The sequence below is a fragment of the Nerophis lumbriciformis genome, linkage group LG18 (genome assembly GCF_033978685.3).
Source record: "Nerophis lumbriciformis linkage group LG18, RoL_Nlum_v2.1, whole genome shotgun sequence".
In the NCBI taxonomy this organism is placed as follows: Eukaryota; Metazoa; Chordata; class Actinopteri; order Syngnathiformes; family Syngnathidae; genus Nerophis; species Nerophis lumbriciformis.
The window spans coordinates 31,493,449-31,507,151 of NC_084565.2; the positions used below are offsets into that span (position 1 = coordinate 31,493,449).

The 13,703-nt window shown below is 38.8% G+C and overlaps 1 protein-coding gene across 2 annotated transcripts in view; it reads right to left on the minus strand.

Annotated features, from left to right (window-relative positions):
• Positions 1 to 678: 678 nt before the first annotated feature.
• Positions 679 to 13,703, minus strand: part of usp46 (ubiquitin specific peptidase 46) — a 45,479-nt gene continuing 32,454 nt past the window's right edge. For both annotated transcript variants that reach the window (XM_061978089.1, XM_061978088.1), the window contains 6 exons: positions 9,306 to 9,544; positions 9,155 to 9,231; positions 8,994 to 9,077; positions 8,715 to 8,912; positions 3,272 to 3,350; positions 679 to 3,187 (listed from right to left, as the gene is read on the minus strand). In XM_061978089.1, coding sequence (XP_061834073.1) covers positions 3,086 to 3,187; positions 3,272 to 3,350; positions 8,715 to 8,912; positions 8,994 to 9,077; positions 9,155 to 9,231; positions 9,306 to 9,544 — 779 coding nt within the window. In that variant the 3' untranslated portion in view covers positions 679 to 3,085. The remainder of the gene's footprint in view (positions 3,188 to 3,271; positions 3,351 to 8,714; positions 8,913 to 8,993; positions 9,078 to 9,154; positions 9,232 to 9,305; positions 9,545 to 13,703) is intronic.

Genomic DNA, 13,703 nt, shown 5'->3' on the forward strand with positions numbered 1-13,703 from the left:
ATATATGTATACATATATATGTAAACATGTATGTACATATGTATACATGTATGTATGTATGTATACATGTGTGTATATATGTATACATACATACATGGCGTGGCAGAGTGGCCGTGCGCGACCAGAGGGTCCCTGGTTCAATCCCCACCTAGTACCAACCTCGTCATGTCCGTTGTGTCCTGAGCAAGACACTTCACCCTTGCTCCTGATGGGTGCTGGTTAGCGCCTTGCATGGCAGCTCCCTCCATCAGTGTGTGAATGGGTAAATGTGGAAGTAGTGTCAAAGCGCTTTGAGTACCTTGAAGGTAGAAAAGCGCTATACAAGTACAACCCATTTATCATTTATGTATACATACATGTATAAATACATGTATGTATATATGTATGTGTATAGATGTATCTATATTAAGTATGACTATTGAATAGTTTATATGTATCCTGTTCAAGCTCTGCCCTTTACCTTTGATGGAAAGGTATGTACACTTCATAAGTACCATGAGGGAACTCATTACAGTACATAGGTGGGGTAACTTCCTGTCACACATGAAGTGTACTGTGTTCCCTACAGTAGAATTTGAGTACTCTGTAAACTAGCATTTAGTCACCATGACAACATAGCCAGACACAGGTACAGATGCTTTTTTTTGTTAAACAAAAGTATTAGTGTGGTACATGCACTTTCTTTAAAAAATGTATTTTATTATTATACATCACTTCCTTCAACAGGTGGCGCTCTCTGCTGCCACAGTCACAGTGAGTCAGAGTGAGTGCATAGACAGCAAATGGAAGACATTGCCTGGGTCTTTATTCCCCCGCTACCGTCATCTTTGCCAACCAGGCGACAGTATATGCTATTAACAGTTAGACGCAAAATACCATTTTCGACATCTTTAAAAAAATGTTTTGTATTTTCATAGACGTTTCCTTCTACCTTTATGTACAAAGAGCTTCAAACATTTTATTACAGGTTCCACATCAACTCCAGTTTGGCACTTTTGCCCCGAGTCTTTGAGGACAGTAGGACACTTCTGTTAAAACCACACACACACAAACAGGAGTCCCACTACTCACAAATAGGACACATTTGAAATGCTAATTTCCAGTTTGACGCAAGGATCTAATTCCATTAATTAACAGAAGTATTTAGCACGGTTCAGGTCATTAGAGATGGAGAGATGGAAGACAAATGTAGTTGACATATAAAAAGGTCAGAAGTGATAGACAAGGTACAACAGGTGTGTCACTAAATTCAACATGAAAAAGCATCTGAACTGAGAATTAAACTCCACTTCAATATTATTGCACTACTTTGTACTAGGTTCTCTCCAAATAAAAAGGTGACGTTTGTTACGTAACGACACGCTTTGAACCTGCAAATTCCCGCAGACCTTCAACGCCCTACAACTGTAGAGAATGTCTTGGTACAAATTAATTTAGACTGTATTTTCCCCCCTAATTTATAAATGTAAGAAATGACAGGTGGTCTTTGGAGATGATTATACACGCAAACCAACAGGTGGTGCCAAACAGATTCTTAAAATGTTAGTAAAAAAATAAAATGTTTCATGCAATTTAATTTGTCATAGCGATTAGAGAACAAAATTAAGTGTATTCAGGGCTGTCGCATGATATACATTTTTAAAATCAAATTAATCACATTTGGGAATTTTTGTTAACCATGATTATCAAATGTGATTACTCACTTTCACAATTAAAATGTGTTTCAGAAAAGACCACAATATTTGTACACAAATGCAATTTCAGAGTCAGAATGTAATCCAGGAACATTTTACTTGGATGTACAGTACAGGTTTGGACACACCTTCTCATTCAATGCGTTTTCTTTACTTTCATGACTATTTACATTGTAGATTGTCACTGAAGGCATCAAAACTAATGCATGTAAAACATGTGGAGTTATGTACTTAACAAAAAAGTTGAAAAACATGTTTTATATTGTAGTTTCTACAAAATAGCCACCCTTTGCTCTGATTACTGCTTCGCACACTCCTGGCATTCTTTCGATGAGCTGACTCCTTCAAGACTGTTGGAAAACCATTTCAGGTGACTACCTCTTGAAGCTCATCGAGAGAATGCCAAGAGTTTGCAAAAAAAGTAATCAGAGCAAAGGGTGGCTATTTTGAAGACACTAGAATATAAAACATGTTTTCAGTTATTTCACCTTTTTTTGTTAAGTACATAACTCCACATGTGTTCATTCATAGTTTTGATGCCTTCAGTGACAATCTACAATGTAAATAGTCATGAAAATAAAGAAAACACATTAAATGAGAAGGTGTGTCCAAACTTTTGGCCTGTACTGTATGTCAAGTATTTGCACAACACTTAATAACAGTTTTACGTTTTTTTCAGTTCTGTATTTGAGTGAGATTTACCAGTGAACACACCAGTCGTATTCTCCTCTCATTTTTGACGTATCCATTGATCCGATCACTCTTCGTATAAAAGAACTTGTATGCTCAAAATAAATTGCATTGTTAATCCAAGTGTGATATTTTCTCGTGATTAATCACATGAGTTAACTCATTAATTTTGACAGCCCTTTTCATAGTGATTTTGTCCTTAGAATACTTCCCCAAAATGGTCTCTTGAGAAAGAGGGTGGTAATAATAATAAGATCAAAGTGCAAATAGTGACAGTAGCTGCAAACTTCAGAGGATCTTAGAGACACCTAACAAATTGATTCAATGTTTAAATGCTAGAATATGTTAAGCTTAAAGCGGAAAAGATGTGCAGCAATGAATGGGGACAACGCTAGAAGTGAGAGCAATAAATAAGTTCAATAAATAGAGAAAAAAGGCGACAGAAGGTGTAACGTCTGAAGGTTAGAAGGTGCCATCACAGTGATTGTGCTGTTAGCTAGTGGCTAAAATGGAGACCCTTCAAACCAGAAAGAAGTCATGAAATAAAAAGTGTGCATAGAAAGTGAGAGGAATGAAAGAAAAAGAATGCAGAGTGAGAGTTTGTGTGATAAAGTGCAGCCCAGACAGTAAAGTCAAGTAGTGGTTGGCACACACTTGTCAGAAGTGGAAGAACGGAGTCTGTGCCGTCGTTCGAGTCCCGCTCACTCCCTGGACTGGTAGAAGAGGATGTATCCCGACTCGGAGTTCTTGGAGATGTCTGAGGTAAGCCCGTAGAACTCCTCGATGGCGTGGGCTTCTATTTTCTGCGGGGTGGTTTTTTTTTTTAGCGACGAGACAAACATAGCGTGAGAGCAGAAAACAGAGGAGAAGATGAAAGGGTGACACACCTCCACGATGTCATCGTCAAACAGCAGCCAGAAGCCGTGACTCTTCACGATGGTGATGTAATGACCCCGGTTTGGACCGCTGAACACACAACAGTTGTTTTGTTATGCAATGCAGGACACTGACACACTGACACACCTGCTTTGATATCAGTCCAGTCACTACTTGCTTGGTGGGCGTGTGATGCAGACGCCAGAATTGTTAGTGACCAATAGTTGATCATGTCAAGAGTCTGGTGTCAGAAAACTAGGCTTGTTTTCAACAGATAACTAATGACACATTTAGCAGACACCCGAATGTGATATCAACTGATACTAAACCTGTATTTACCAATACATAAAAAAGTCAATAGTTTAAATGATTTGATACAACACCAGTTGTCCACAATTAGGGATGTAACAATAAACAGTAGAATGATAAAGAATGATGGTTAAAATGTGAATGATAACCTTAGAGCTGGATTGCTGGCCAATTTTGTTGTTTCCATACAATGACAATAAAGGTATTCTGATATTTACTGCACTGCAAAAACTGAAATCTAAGTAAGATGAAATATGTGCTTATTTTCTGTCTGATAAGATAATTATTCTCACTAAGCAGATTTTATGTTAGTGTTTTACTTGTTTTAAGTGTTTTGGTCCTAAATGATCTCAGTAAGATATTACAGCTTGTTGCTGAGATTTGATGACCTATATTGAGTAAAACATGCTTGAAACTAGAATATCAACTGTTGCAAAGCTGTGCCATCAACACTCACAAGTATAAAACTACTTTTTTAAAGTACCGTAATAATTTCTTATTTGAAGCATGAAATACAAAATCATGACTTTGACACAATTGTGTCTCATAATTAAAACGGATGACAGCCAAATGGACTTTGCTGTTTTATTTTCAATGAAACAATAGAAAATACATACTCATATAGTAGTACAGTAAACTGACAGTCAATATTTAAACATTTCAAACTATTTTGAACAGAAATAGTTCATTCATTTTCAGATGAATTCTTCAAAATTACATTAAAATTTTTTTGGGCCCGGCTGTATATATGCGCACTAATTGACTAAAAGAGCACGCACTTGGCGCAATGATGTCATGTTGTCGATGGAAAAATGCATTTTTAGACCATATGATTTGCCTGAGCGGTTGCCTTGTTGCCTTTCCATTAAGAACAATAAATTAGTTTTTAGTATAAGTTTGCTGGTTTCAAGAAATGTAATGCCTAGTGCATATCATGTCAAAATAATGGCACTAGCATTTATTTAATTTAAGAATATTTTTCAACATATTGAGCAAAAAAGGTTGGTTTTTTCTACTAAGAAAAGTGCACTTGTTATTAGTGAGAATATACCTATTTTAAAGGTATTTTTGGGTTCATTGAAGTTAGCTAATTTTACTTGTTTTGGAAAGTCTTGACAAGCCAAATTTTCTTGTTCTATTGGCAGATAATTTTGCTTAGTTCAAATAAAATACCCCTCATTTTTGTATTTTTTTTTCTTGTTTTTGAACACTGAGTTTTTGCAGTGTGGTGAGGCAAGCTAACATGAAAACAAGAGACATTAATGTTTTTCTGCATTGAAAAATGACCATTCCTCAATTTAAACTAGTCTAAGCACACTGAATCTATAAACAGAGCTCTCAGTCAGTGATGGAGCGATACTTGAAGCAATATGTGCGTGACATCACACAGAACTGACACGACGCACAAAATACAGTTTTTCCCTTTATCATTAAAAAACAGAAAACCTCGTACAAATTAAAACTGAAGAAGATGAACATATTTAAGTAGCCAGAACAATATTATTATAGAACATATTTCTTCTGCCAAGAAAGTATATTGTGTGGCTATGTACTATTTCTTTTATTTCATAGTTCAAATACAACTTGGTTAAAAGTGTGTATGAGTACTTTTTGAGCACCTTCAACAATACCATGATAATGATAGCTGTGCTAATTTTGGTGAGGATAACCGTGATATGAAATATTAATAGTTACATCAACTTTGGTAATGGTAAGAGCAGACCCACGGGCCTGACATCCACCAACACCAATGCCTGGGTGAGCTTTTCTTTAATGCACCATGAAAAGATTAGCGGACACCTGGATGTGAGAACACAAATCCACACTAGAGTTTGCTACAAGCCAATATTAAATCATGCGAAGGGCAGATACATGGACCTGATATGAGCCGATATCTACACCTGGATTGGCTTGACGGGATCATACCATTAGCTGATACAGACTCCTGGGTTGGCCATCGGTCAATACTTGATAATGCCATGGATGGTATTGTGCGATAAGTGCAGGTATTGGCCGATATTTTGATCTGGATTAACTATGAGCCGATACCGAAACCAACCACACTACAAGATACAGTACCTGGTCCTGGCATCTGAAAATATCAACACCTGGGCTTGAAGATACAGAGGACTAGTATCGACTGATGCCTGAAATTGTTTTCAGTTCAAAAGTTCCTCTTAAAGTGAGTTGAATAGTCACTTTTGGGGATGACACATTTCTTATCATGGGTATTGTGACCAAAATGATCATGGTTATCATTATTATCGCAGTATTATCAGATGAGCTCAAAATTTAAAAAATAAAATACTTATACTGAAATCTTTTAACAAAGTTTTTAAAAGAAAAATCCCCAACACATTGAAAATGATTTCCTTTACAGTAGAAACATTATTGTAGATAAGAACACGGTCTCATGTACCTCAAGTAGAAAGTTGAATGTGCATATGAAAGTAACAAGCATTATAAACTAAGTATTATGGCAGAAACAAAATAACGACAAAAAAAATAAATGTGAGAATTGTGCAAGATGGCACCATATGGATATAAGATGTAACTGCACTTTTTGTCCATATAGCTAAAAATAGTGTTCATATTTGAGGTCTGGTCTTACACATAGGACTGAATGATTATGGCCAAATTTATAATCACGACGCCATCATGTCATTTGTAATAAATAAAAAGGCTATAGAAAAACTATTGATTTATTTAAAGACAAATATTTGTGTTTTTGTTCATTAATAGTATCAACGTGTCAGCTTTTTCTCAGTACATGATGCCTTTATCTCTATTTTTACATTTTGACAGAGAGATGTATTTATTATTATTATTGTGTACTCATGTTAATGCTATATCAGGACAGATCCATTAGGAGTTGGAGCAGAAATTTGTCATATACCGTAACACGTGAACAAAATGCTATGTCACCTGAATGGTTTTTAAAGTAATAATTTTATGACAGGAAAAAACCCCACGAGTAATGTAAAAAAAAAAAAAAAAAACCTGGTGTTTTGTTTTAATATGAAACACAAAGTAGTTTGTCTAATCGAAATAAAGTCCAATAAACAAGCTTTGTTCTTCAACCACACCATGTGCTTCAGTACAACATTTTGGCCAATAAAATTAAACAGGAGTGATACCTCACACATCCACCTTTCTCCATCTAAAAACAACAGGACGCAAGATCCGTGTACCGTATTTTCCGCACTATTAGCCGCACCTAAAAACCACAAATTGACTCAAAAGCTGACAGTGCGGCTTATAACCCGGTGCGCTTTATATATGGATTAATATTAAGATTCATTCTCCTAAAGTTTAGGTCTCGCAACTACGGTAAACAGCCGCCATCTTTTTTCCCCGTAGAAGAGGAAGTGCTTCTTCTTCTACGGCAAGCAACCGCCAAGGTAAGCACCCGCCCCCATAGAAGAGGAAGCGCTTCTTCTTCTACTGTAAGCAACCACCCGCCCCCGTAGAAGAAGAAGAAGCGCGCGGATATTACGTTTCATTTCCTTTGTGTGTTTACATCTGTAAAGACCACAAAATGGCTCCTACTAAGCGACAGGTTTCCGGTTCATGAAAAGACGCAATCTCTCCATCCGCACACGGACTACTATTTCACAGCAACTGCCTAAAGACTTTCAAGAAAAGCTGGCTACTTTCCGTGCATATTGTAAAAACAAGATAGCTGAAAAAAAGATCCGGCCAGAGAACATTATCAACATGGACGAGGTTCCACTGACTTTTGATATTCCTGTGAACCGCACTGTGGATACAACGGGAGCACGTACGGTGAATATTCGCACCACAGGGAATGAGAAGTCATCCTTCACTGTGGTTCTAGCTTGCCATGCTAATGGCCAGAAACTTCCACCCATGGTGATATTCAAAAGGAAGACCTTGCCAAAAGAGACCTTTCCAGCCGGCGTCATCATAAAAGCTAACTCGAAGGGATGGATGGATGAAGAAAAGATGAGCGAGTGGTTAAGGGAAGTTTACGCGAAGAGGCCGGGTGGCTTTTTTCACGCAGCTCCGTCCATGTTGATATACGACTCCATGCGCGCCCACATCACGCTGTTTTTTAATATATTATTAAAGTTTGACTGACCTATCTGACTGTTTTTTTGACATTCCCCTTAGCGCAGTTAGATGCGGCTTATAACACGGGGCGGCTTATAGGTGGACAACGTTTTGAAATATGCCGTTCATTGAAGGCGCGGCTTATAACCCAGGGCGGCTTATGGTGCGGAAAATACGGTATTTGTGTTGCGCCATGTTTTGTCCATCGAAATGGCCCTGGTGGGCATGCGGCGACTTTGTTTCCAGGAGTAAACGGTGTTGCCTAAAATGCATTAATAATTGAGGTTTTTCGATAATTAAAAATGTAAACAGTATTACTAACCGTCTGGAATTTTACCGTGGACTATCATTATACTGTTTTCTGTATATATGTATATGTATACACATATGTGTATGTATATATGTTTGTATGTGTGTGTATATATATATATATATATATATATATATATATATATATATATATATATATATATATATATATATATATATATATATAAATAATCGATATACTCGTTTGTCTCTGTGCGATATAGAAAATGACTATCGTGATATTCGAGTATGCGATCTCACGCAGTTGCTTGTAGCTGCGGGCATTACACTACAGGCTTTTTTAAAATATGTCATCTTAGTGACATCATGCACAAAAGTGCACTCATAGCTTGTTTTAAAATGTCTCTGACAATCTTGCACTTTCTGTTTTGGAAATGACAATGTTTGTGCCACTGCTTAATAACTGTTTAATAAATACAGTTTTGGTAAATTTACTTAGTTGTGGTTTCCCTTTCTGCATGAAAGTTTAAAATGAGCATATAATAATGCAGTATGAACAAGAATGTTTTAATGTAGACACATAGAATCATCATACTGCTGTGATTTATCAAGTAAGATTATTATCAAGTGGTCATTCAAGGCTAAGGAAAAGTATTGAGATATATATCGTGTATCGTGACATGGCCAAAACATATCGAGATATTAATAAAAGGCCATTATCGCCCAGCCCTAATATACGTGTATATACTGTATGTGTGTATATAGCGCTGGCTAGTCGTTTCACACGAGTATGTAGCGTACCTGCCACAGTGGACCACCACAGCTACCAGGTCATACATGCGATCCAGGTTGACGGCATCCCCGGACGTGTTGAAGAGGCGGAGCTCCAGAGGGAAGACCACTCGATAGGACAGCTTGGTGTAGCGATGAAGCTGCTCCATGTACTTGAACCTCTTCAGGTGCAGCGCTAAGATCATGGGCAGTTTCTTCACACGCATGCTGCACATAAAAGACACAGGTGGCGGTCAGCCAGGTGGGTTTTGTTCTAGATGCGTGCGTGAATGGCGGCGCTCAGCTGACCGTTTCTGAGCCTCCTGCTTGCTGCAGCAGGTCTCGCAGTAGTACTTGTGCTCGCTGCACAGAGTCTCCGTGTTGCTGAAGTCCCTGCAGGGCACAGCGGCACACAGGCCAGGTTATATCTGTCTCGCCATGACCCAATGATGTGTGAGAATTGACACTACCTGAGACAGTGTGTTATTGATGTATTCTGCTCCACGTCCACGGAAAGATCTAGAAAATCTTCATCCTTGCTGCTCACCTGCAAAGACACTAATAAGTCTTTTCTTCTGAATTCATGATGAATGTGCGTGACGCTACTTAAAGGCCACTTACTGTTTCGCAGTTGAGGCAGCGAGTCTCGTTGGTGAGCGTGCCTTGGAAGATGTCATGGACCCAGGTGGGCTCCGTCTTGTGCTCCGCCTCCGTTTCGGTGGTGGCGACAGCGCCATTGTTCTTCAGGCGCCCGTTCTGCTTCTCTTGCTTCTTCTCCTCCTGCAGGATGTCGGCCACCGTGTTCAGCAGGTAGTTGAGGAACTCGTGGGCGTCCTGCTGCATGTAGTTATCAAACAGATCTGCAGGGAAAATATCAACTTATTTATAAGGGCGTAACAGGATTATAGATACAGTGGTATTTCGGTTTCAAGGTCTTGACAATAATACCGTGACGCCTAACGGCATCAAACAAAAACTTGGTGTGAAGTTTTTTCCAGCGCTTTTGCGTTGTCCGGCTCTGAAACTAAACCACATCTCCCAAAATTCGCTTCTTTCTCTCTGGCACTCATCGAGGGTGGACGCTCTCCTTTCCTCTCCCTTATCTCTCCTGCTTGCTTCTTTGTCTTGTCTGGTCTTAACTTTCTTGTTGCCTCTTTTTGCACTGCTCTCCAAATCTAAACATTGGAACTATTCAACTGGCCTCAACGAAATTAACAAGATCTTGGGTTTGGGGGAACCTTCTTGTCTTGACGGAGCTGTTGTTGCTGGACACACGACGGACTCTTGGGAGAAGAAGGAGTGCCGCGTGCCCGGCGACCCTTTCAGTCGAGGACGTGAAGATATCCACCTATTCGGAATTATGACAAAAGGACATCTGCTGATTGGAGTAAGCGTTGCTCTGAGAGCTGCGGCCTACCACCATGACCCCACACTCCCTTTCCTCTGTTGCTAGATATCTCGAGATGTATGTTGTAATATGTATATGTGCTTTGCTATGGAGGTTTTTTCCCACTCCAGACTGGGCCCCCGTAAGGAGCCCAGTCTAGATTGTATTTTTTACTCATCCTTCCCCAGCGTTTTACCTTTTTCCCCATCTTTTACGGGGCGCATTGTGGCGACCCATCAGCGTTCCTGTTCTGTAACCCTGTACACTGTTTGTTTGTCTAATCTTGAACGGGTTTGTGCTGAAAACAAAGTTTCGTTGTACTTGTGCAATGACAATAAAGACCTATCTATCTATCTATCCATCTATCTATCCATCTAATCCTGTGCACAGCCGAACACGGTAAGCAGGAAGTGAAGTGCGTTTGTGATTGATGAAAGGAATAGTTTTTTTGGGGCAATTCCTGGGAAGTGTCATCAAAATCTTTCCATAACAATTTGAGCTATGTTGCTAATAAACAGACAACCCCTGGCGAAAACATGACCTCTTTGGTGGAGGTAAGAAAGTCTGTGTTCTGCAAAGCAACACTTTCGTCTCCAGCATTTCCACAGAGCCAGCCGGTCACATCGCACAGCAAGGAGGCAATCACCTAAAAAGAATATGTTCAACAAGGGAAATATGGGAAAACTGAAGAATTACGTGATAAATCCTCAATCCATACATCTATTTTTCCACCGCTTGCTTCTCTCGATGTTGCGGGGGGGCTGGAGCCTTTTGAGCAGCACTCGAGCGGAAGGTAGGATACAAAAGTCGCCACCTCATAAACGGTCATCCAGAAATCATACTTGAAGCAAGCGAAGCCAAACATCAGTTTGTGAGGTATTTACATTATTAAAAGTTAAATTGGTAGTTAATTTTTTTTAGAGAAACAGCATTTTCCAGAGAGATATTTACATGTCCACTGTGGAGGAGACTGCTTGTCAAAAAGTTGAAAGACGCTAAAGTGAAAATTCTTGTTTTACACTAGTTGTCAATTTAAAGACACGCAACTGTAAGTTTTTTTAAATATTTGCTTGGAACAGTGGATGTCCCTGCACAATTCTTTGCACTTATGTTTGTAGTAATAAATATGATTACAACATTTTTAGCATTATGTTTGTGTTCAATTACTTGTGTTAATCTTAAACATTCCAATTACTTAATTTCACAAACGATAACATTTTTGTTTGCTCTACTTTTCAGGGAAGAGTTGCTTAAACGCTCGATTTTAAAGTTGTGGCATTTCATGAATTGAAGGAAAAACCTTTCGCATATACTATGATGATCCCTCTTTAACCCCACCCCATGTATGTGCTTACCACTTAAAAAAAAAAAAATCAAATAAGGCTTTGCTACATATCTTAAAATGTAGACTGAACGTCCACAAACTATCCGTCTGTGAGTTTGGTCGTTTTGTTGTTCCTAGGCAAGTAAGCTAACCTAGCATGAAGTTGCTGTTAAAATGTGAGTGGGGTGTCGGAAGAAATTCAATTAATCATTTTATAATTTTCAAGAATTTATTAAAAAGGAGCTTATGTAACCTGTTTTGAGAAGGTTTTGTTGTAAATTATACAAGTTTGTCAGTTGTGCGGAATAAAAACGTTATTGCTAATCACTTAGGAGTGCACAAATGTAGTGTGAAGGGGTTTGTGTACAAGTCTTATTTGTCTTGTAATATACAGGACCTACTTCATACTTTTCCATCTCACTCGTATTTTTTTCGGTAATCCGAATGAAGCTAGCATTCTCCATTTTCTTCGCTACCTTTGGAAATAAAACTTTTCTTTTTTTTTTCTCCCATCAATGCACTTCAAAATGTTTCGATCTTTTAATTTCAGAAGCAAATAAACAGTCCCGTCTTCATTCCAGTTGTTGATTGAATGTGATCTGCTTCTGGGTTATATCCTGCGTGTTTAGACTGGCGCAGGCACGATACGAAAGGTCCCTTATGGCAGCCCACACACACTCGAGAGAGATCTGGTTTCGAATCGCATAATCTAGGTGTGTTAGTCAGATTTTTCAAAAGCCAAACGTGATCATATTAAGGTCTTTCCACGGGTTGTAGGATGCTTCTTTTGAGCCAAACTATTTGAGAAATCAGATTGCTGACATCAATATATTGTTTGTAATGAAATAGGCTAAAAAACGTTATATTTTAAACTAAACAAATATTTGTTTCGTTTAGTTTAACATTTCAACCTTTTATTTTTTATTTTTACATTTTGATAGGTTTGTTATTTAAACAATGTGCTACACAGGTCCATAAAAAAGCTGTGTTCCACAAATGGCTCCCAGGCCACCCTTTGAACATCCCCAGGACGTATTAGATTATGGTTATGACTTATTGGTTTCAGGTGTGTTGAATAAGCTACATTAAGGAACATATTGTGGTAAAGTTTGCACATTTTAACAAATCTAAAAAAAAAAAAAAGAGTAGGAAAAAAAAACGTATTTAATCTTTCCCCTTCTTCATGTCTTTTAGTGATAGTTAATTCACAACACAATATTCACTATAACTTCACTTCCTGTGTGAAAGAAGAAAAAAAAGTTTTAAAAAATGGATAAGTAATAAAAATTAAAAAACATTTCAAGTACTAGCGGCGATGGAGCGAGTAACGAGTATCCTGCAGAGTTGAAAATAAGTTCCTGTGTTACTAAAAACTGTAGTTCCTGCATCACTGAAACAACATACATAACATTCTGCACGCGGTTGTATGCTTGCTGTGAAGGAGGATTTTCACTCACGCAGTGACTATTTGTATTTGATTAGTGAATAAATGCACGGCGCAAAGACACCCTCCTCTTTTTCACCATTAATGCATACACTAAATACAGCGTCAAAGTCGTAAAATTGCCACCACAGAACGCCTTCCGGTGTGAAGCGGATTGAAGATACATCCGCCACACCTCTATTAAAAACCCAGAAGCACCAAATCTGCCTTTATGAGTTTATTTGTGGCAACAAAAACATTAATATTAATAAACACTGACGTGTGTGTGAGGAGCGCCATATGTCTGTGCAGAATGGAGAGGTCTCCACCCCCGAACGCGGAATGGTGCCGCTACGGAACATCTCCGCCACCGCCCACCGAGGTTTAATGAGCATCATTGCGGCTCCGCCGTTCAACAAAATAGCGCAGACTTTGACGAGATCTCATGAATCTGCGCATGATCACGTGATAAGAGGACAGTTTATTCTGTCCTTCTAGACGAACAGAAGCAAATAAAGTCACTACTGCCCATTGGAGGTACATAATGTCTGTTGAACACACACGCACGCATACACCTCATTCAACTCCTGTCAACCACTTCCATGCCCCCCTGTCCCCCTAGACATCTTATAAGTAGAAGCAGCATTGGCTGCTGTTACGCGAGAAATTCGGCCGCCATCTTGAAGTGGTGATGAGGAGCCGGCGAGCAGCCTAAACTGACAGTTGACATGTAGAAAACAAAGGCTGGTGTTCAGCGTTTTCCTGCTCAAATGAGCGGACTGTTGAAAATAGGAATCGGGGGATTACTTTTCGAAAATAGGAATTGGGGGATTGCTTTTCAAAAGTAAGATTTAACATTAACGTACTATTGGTGGTATTTTGTGA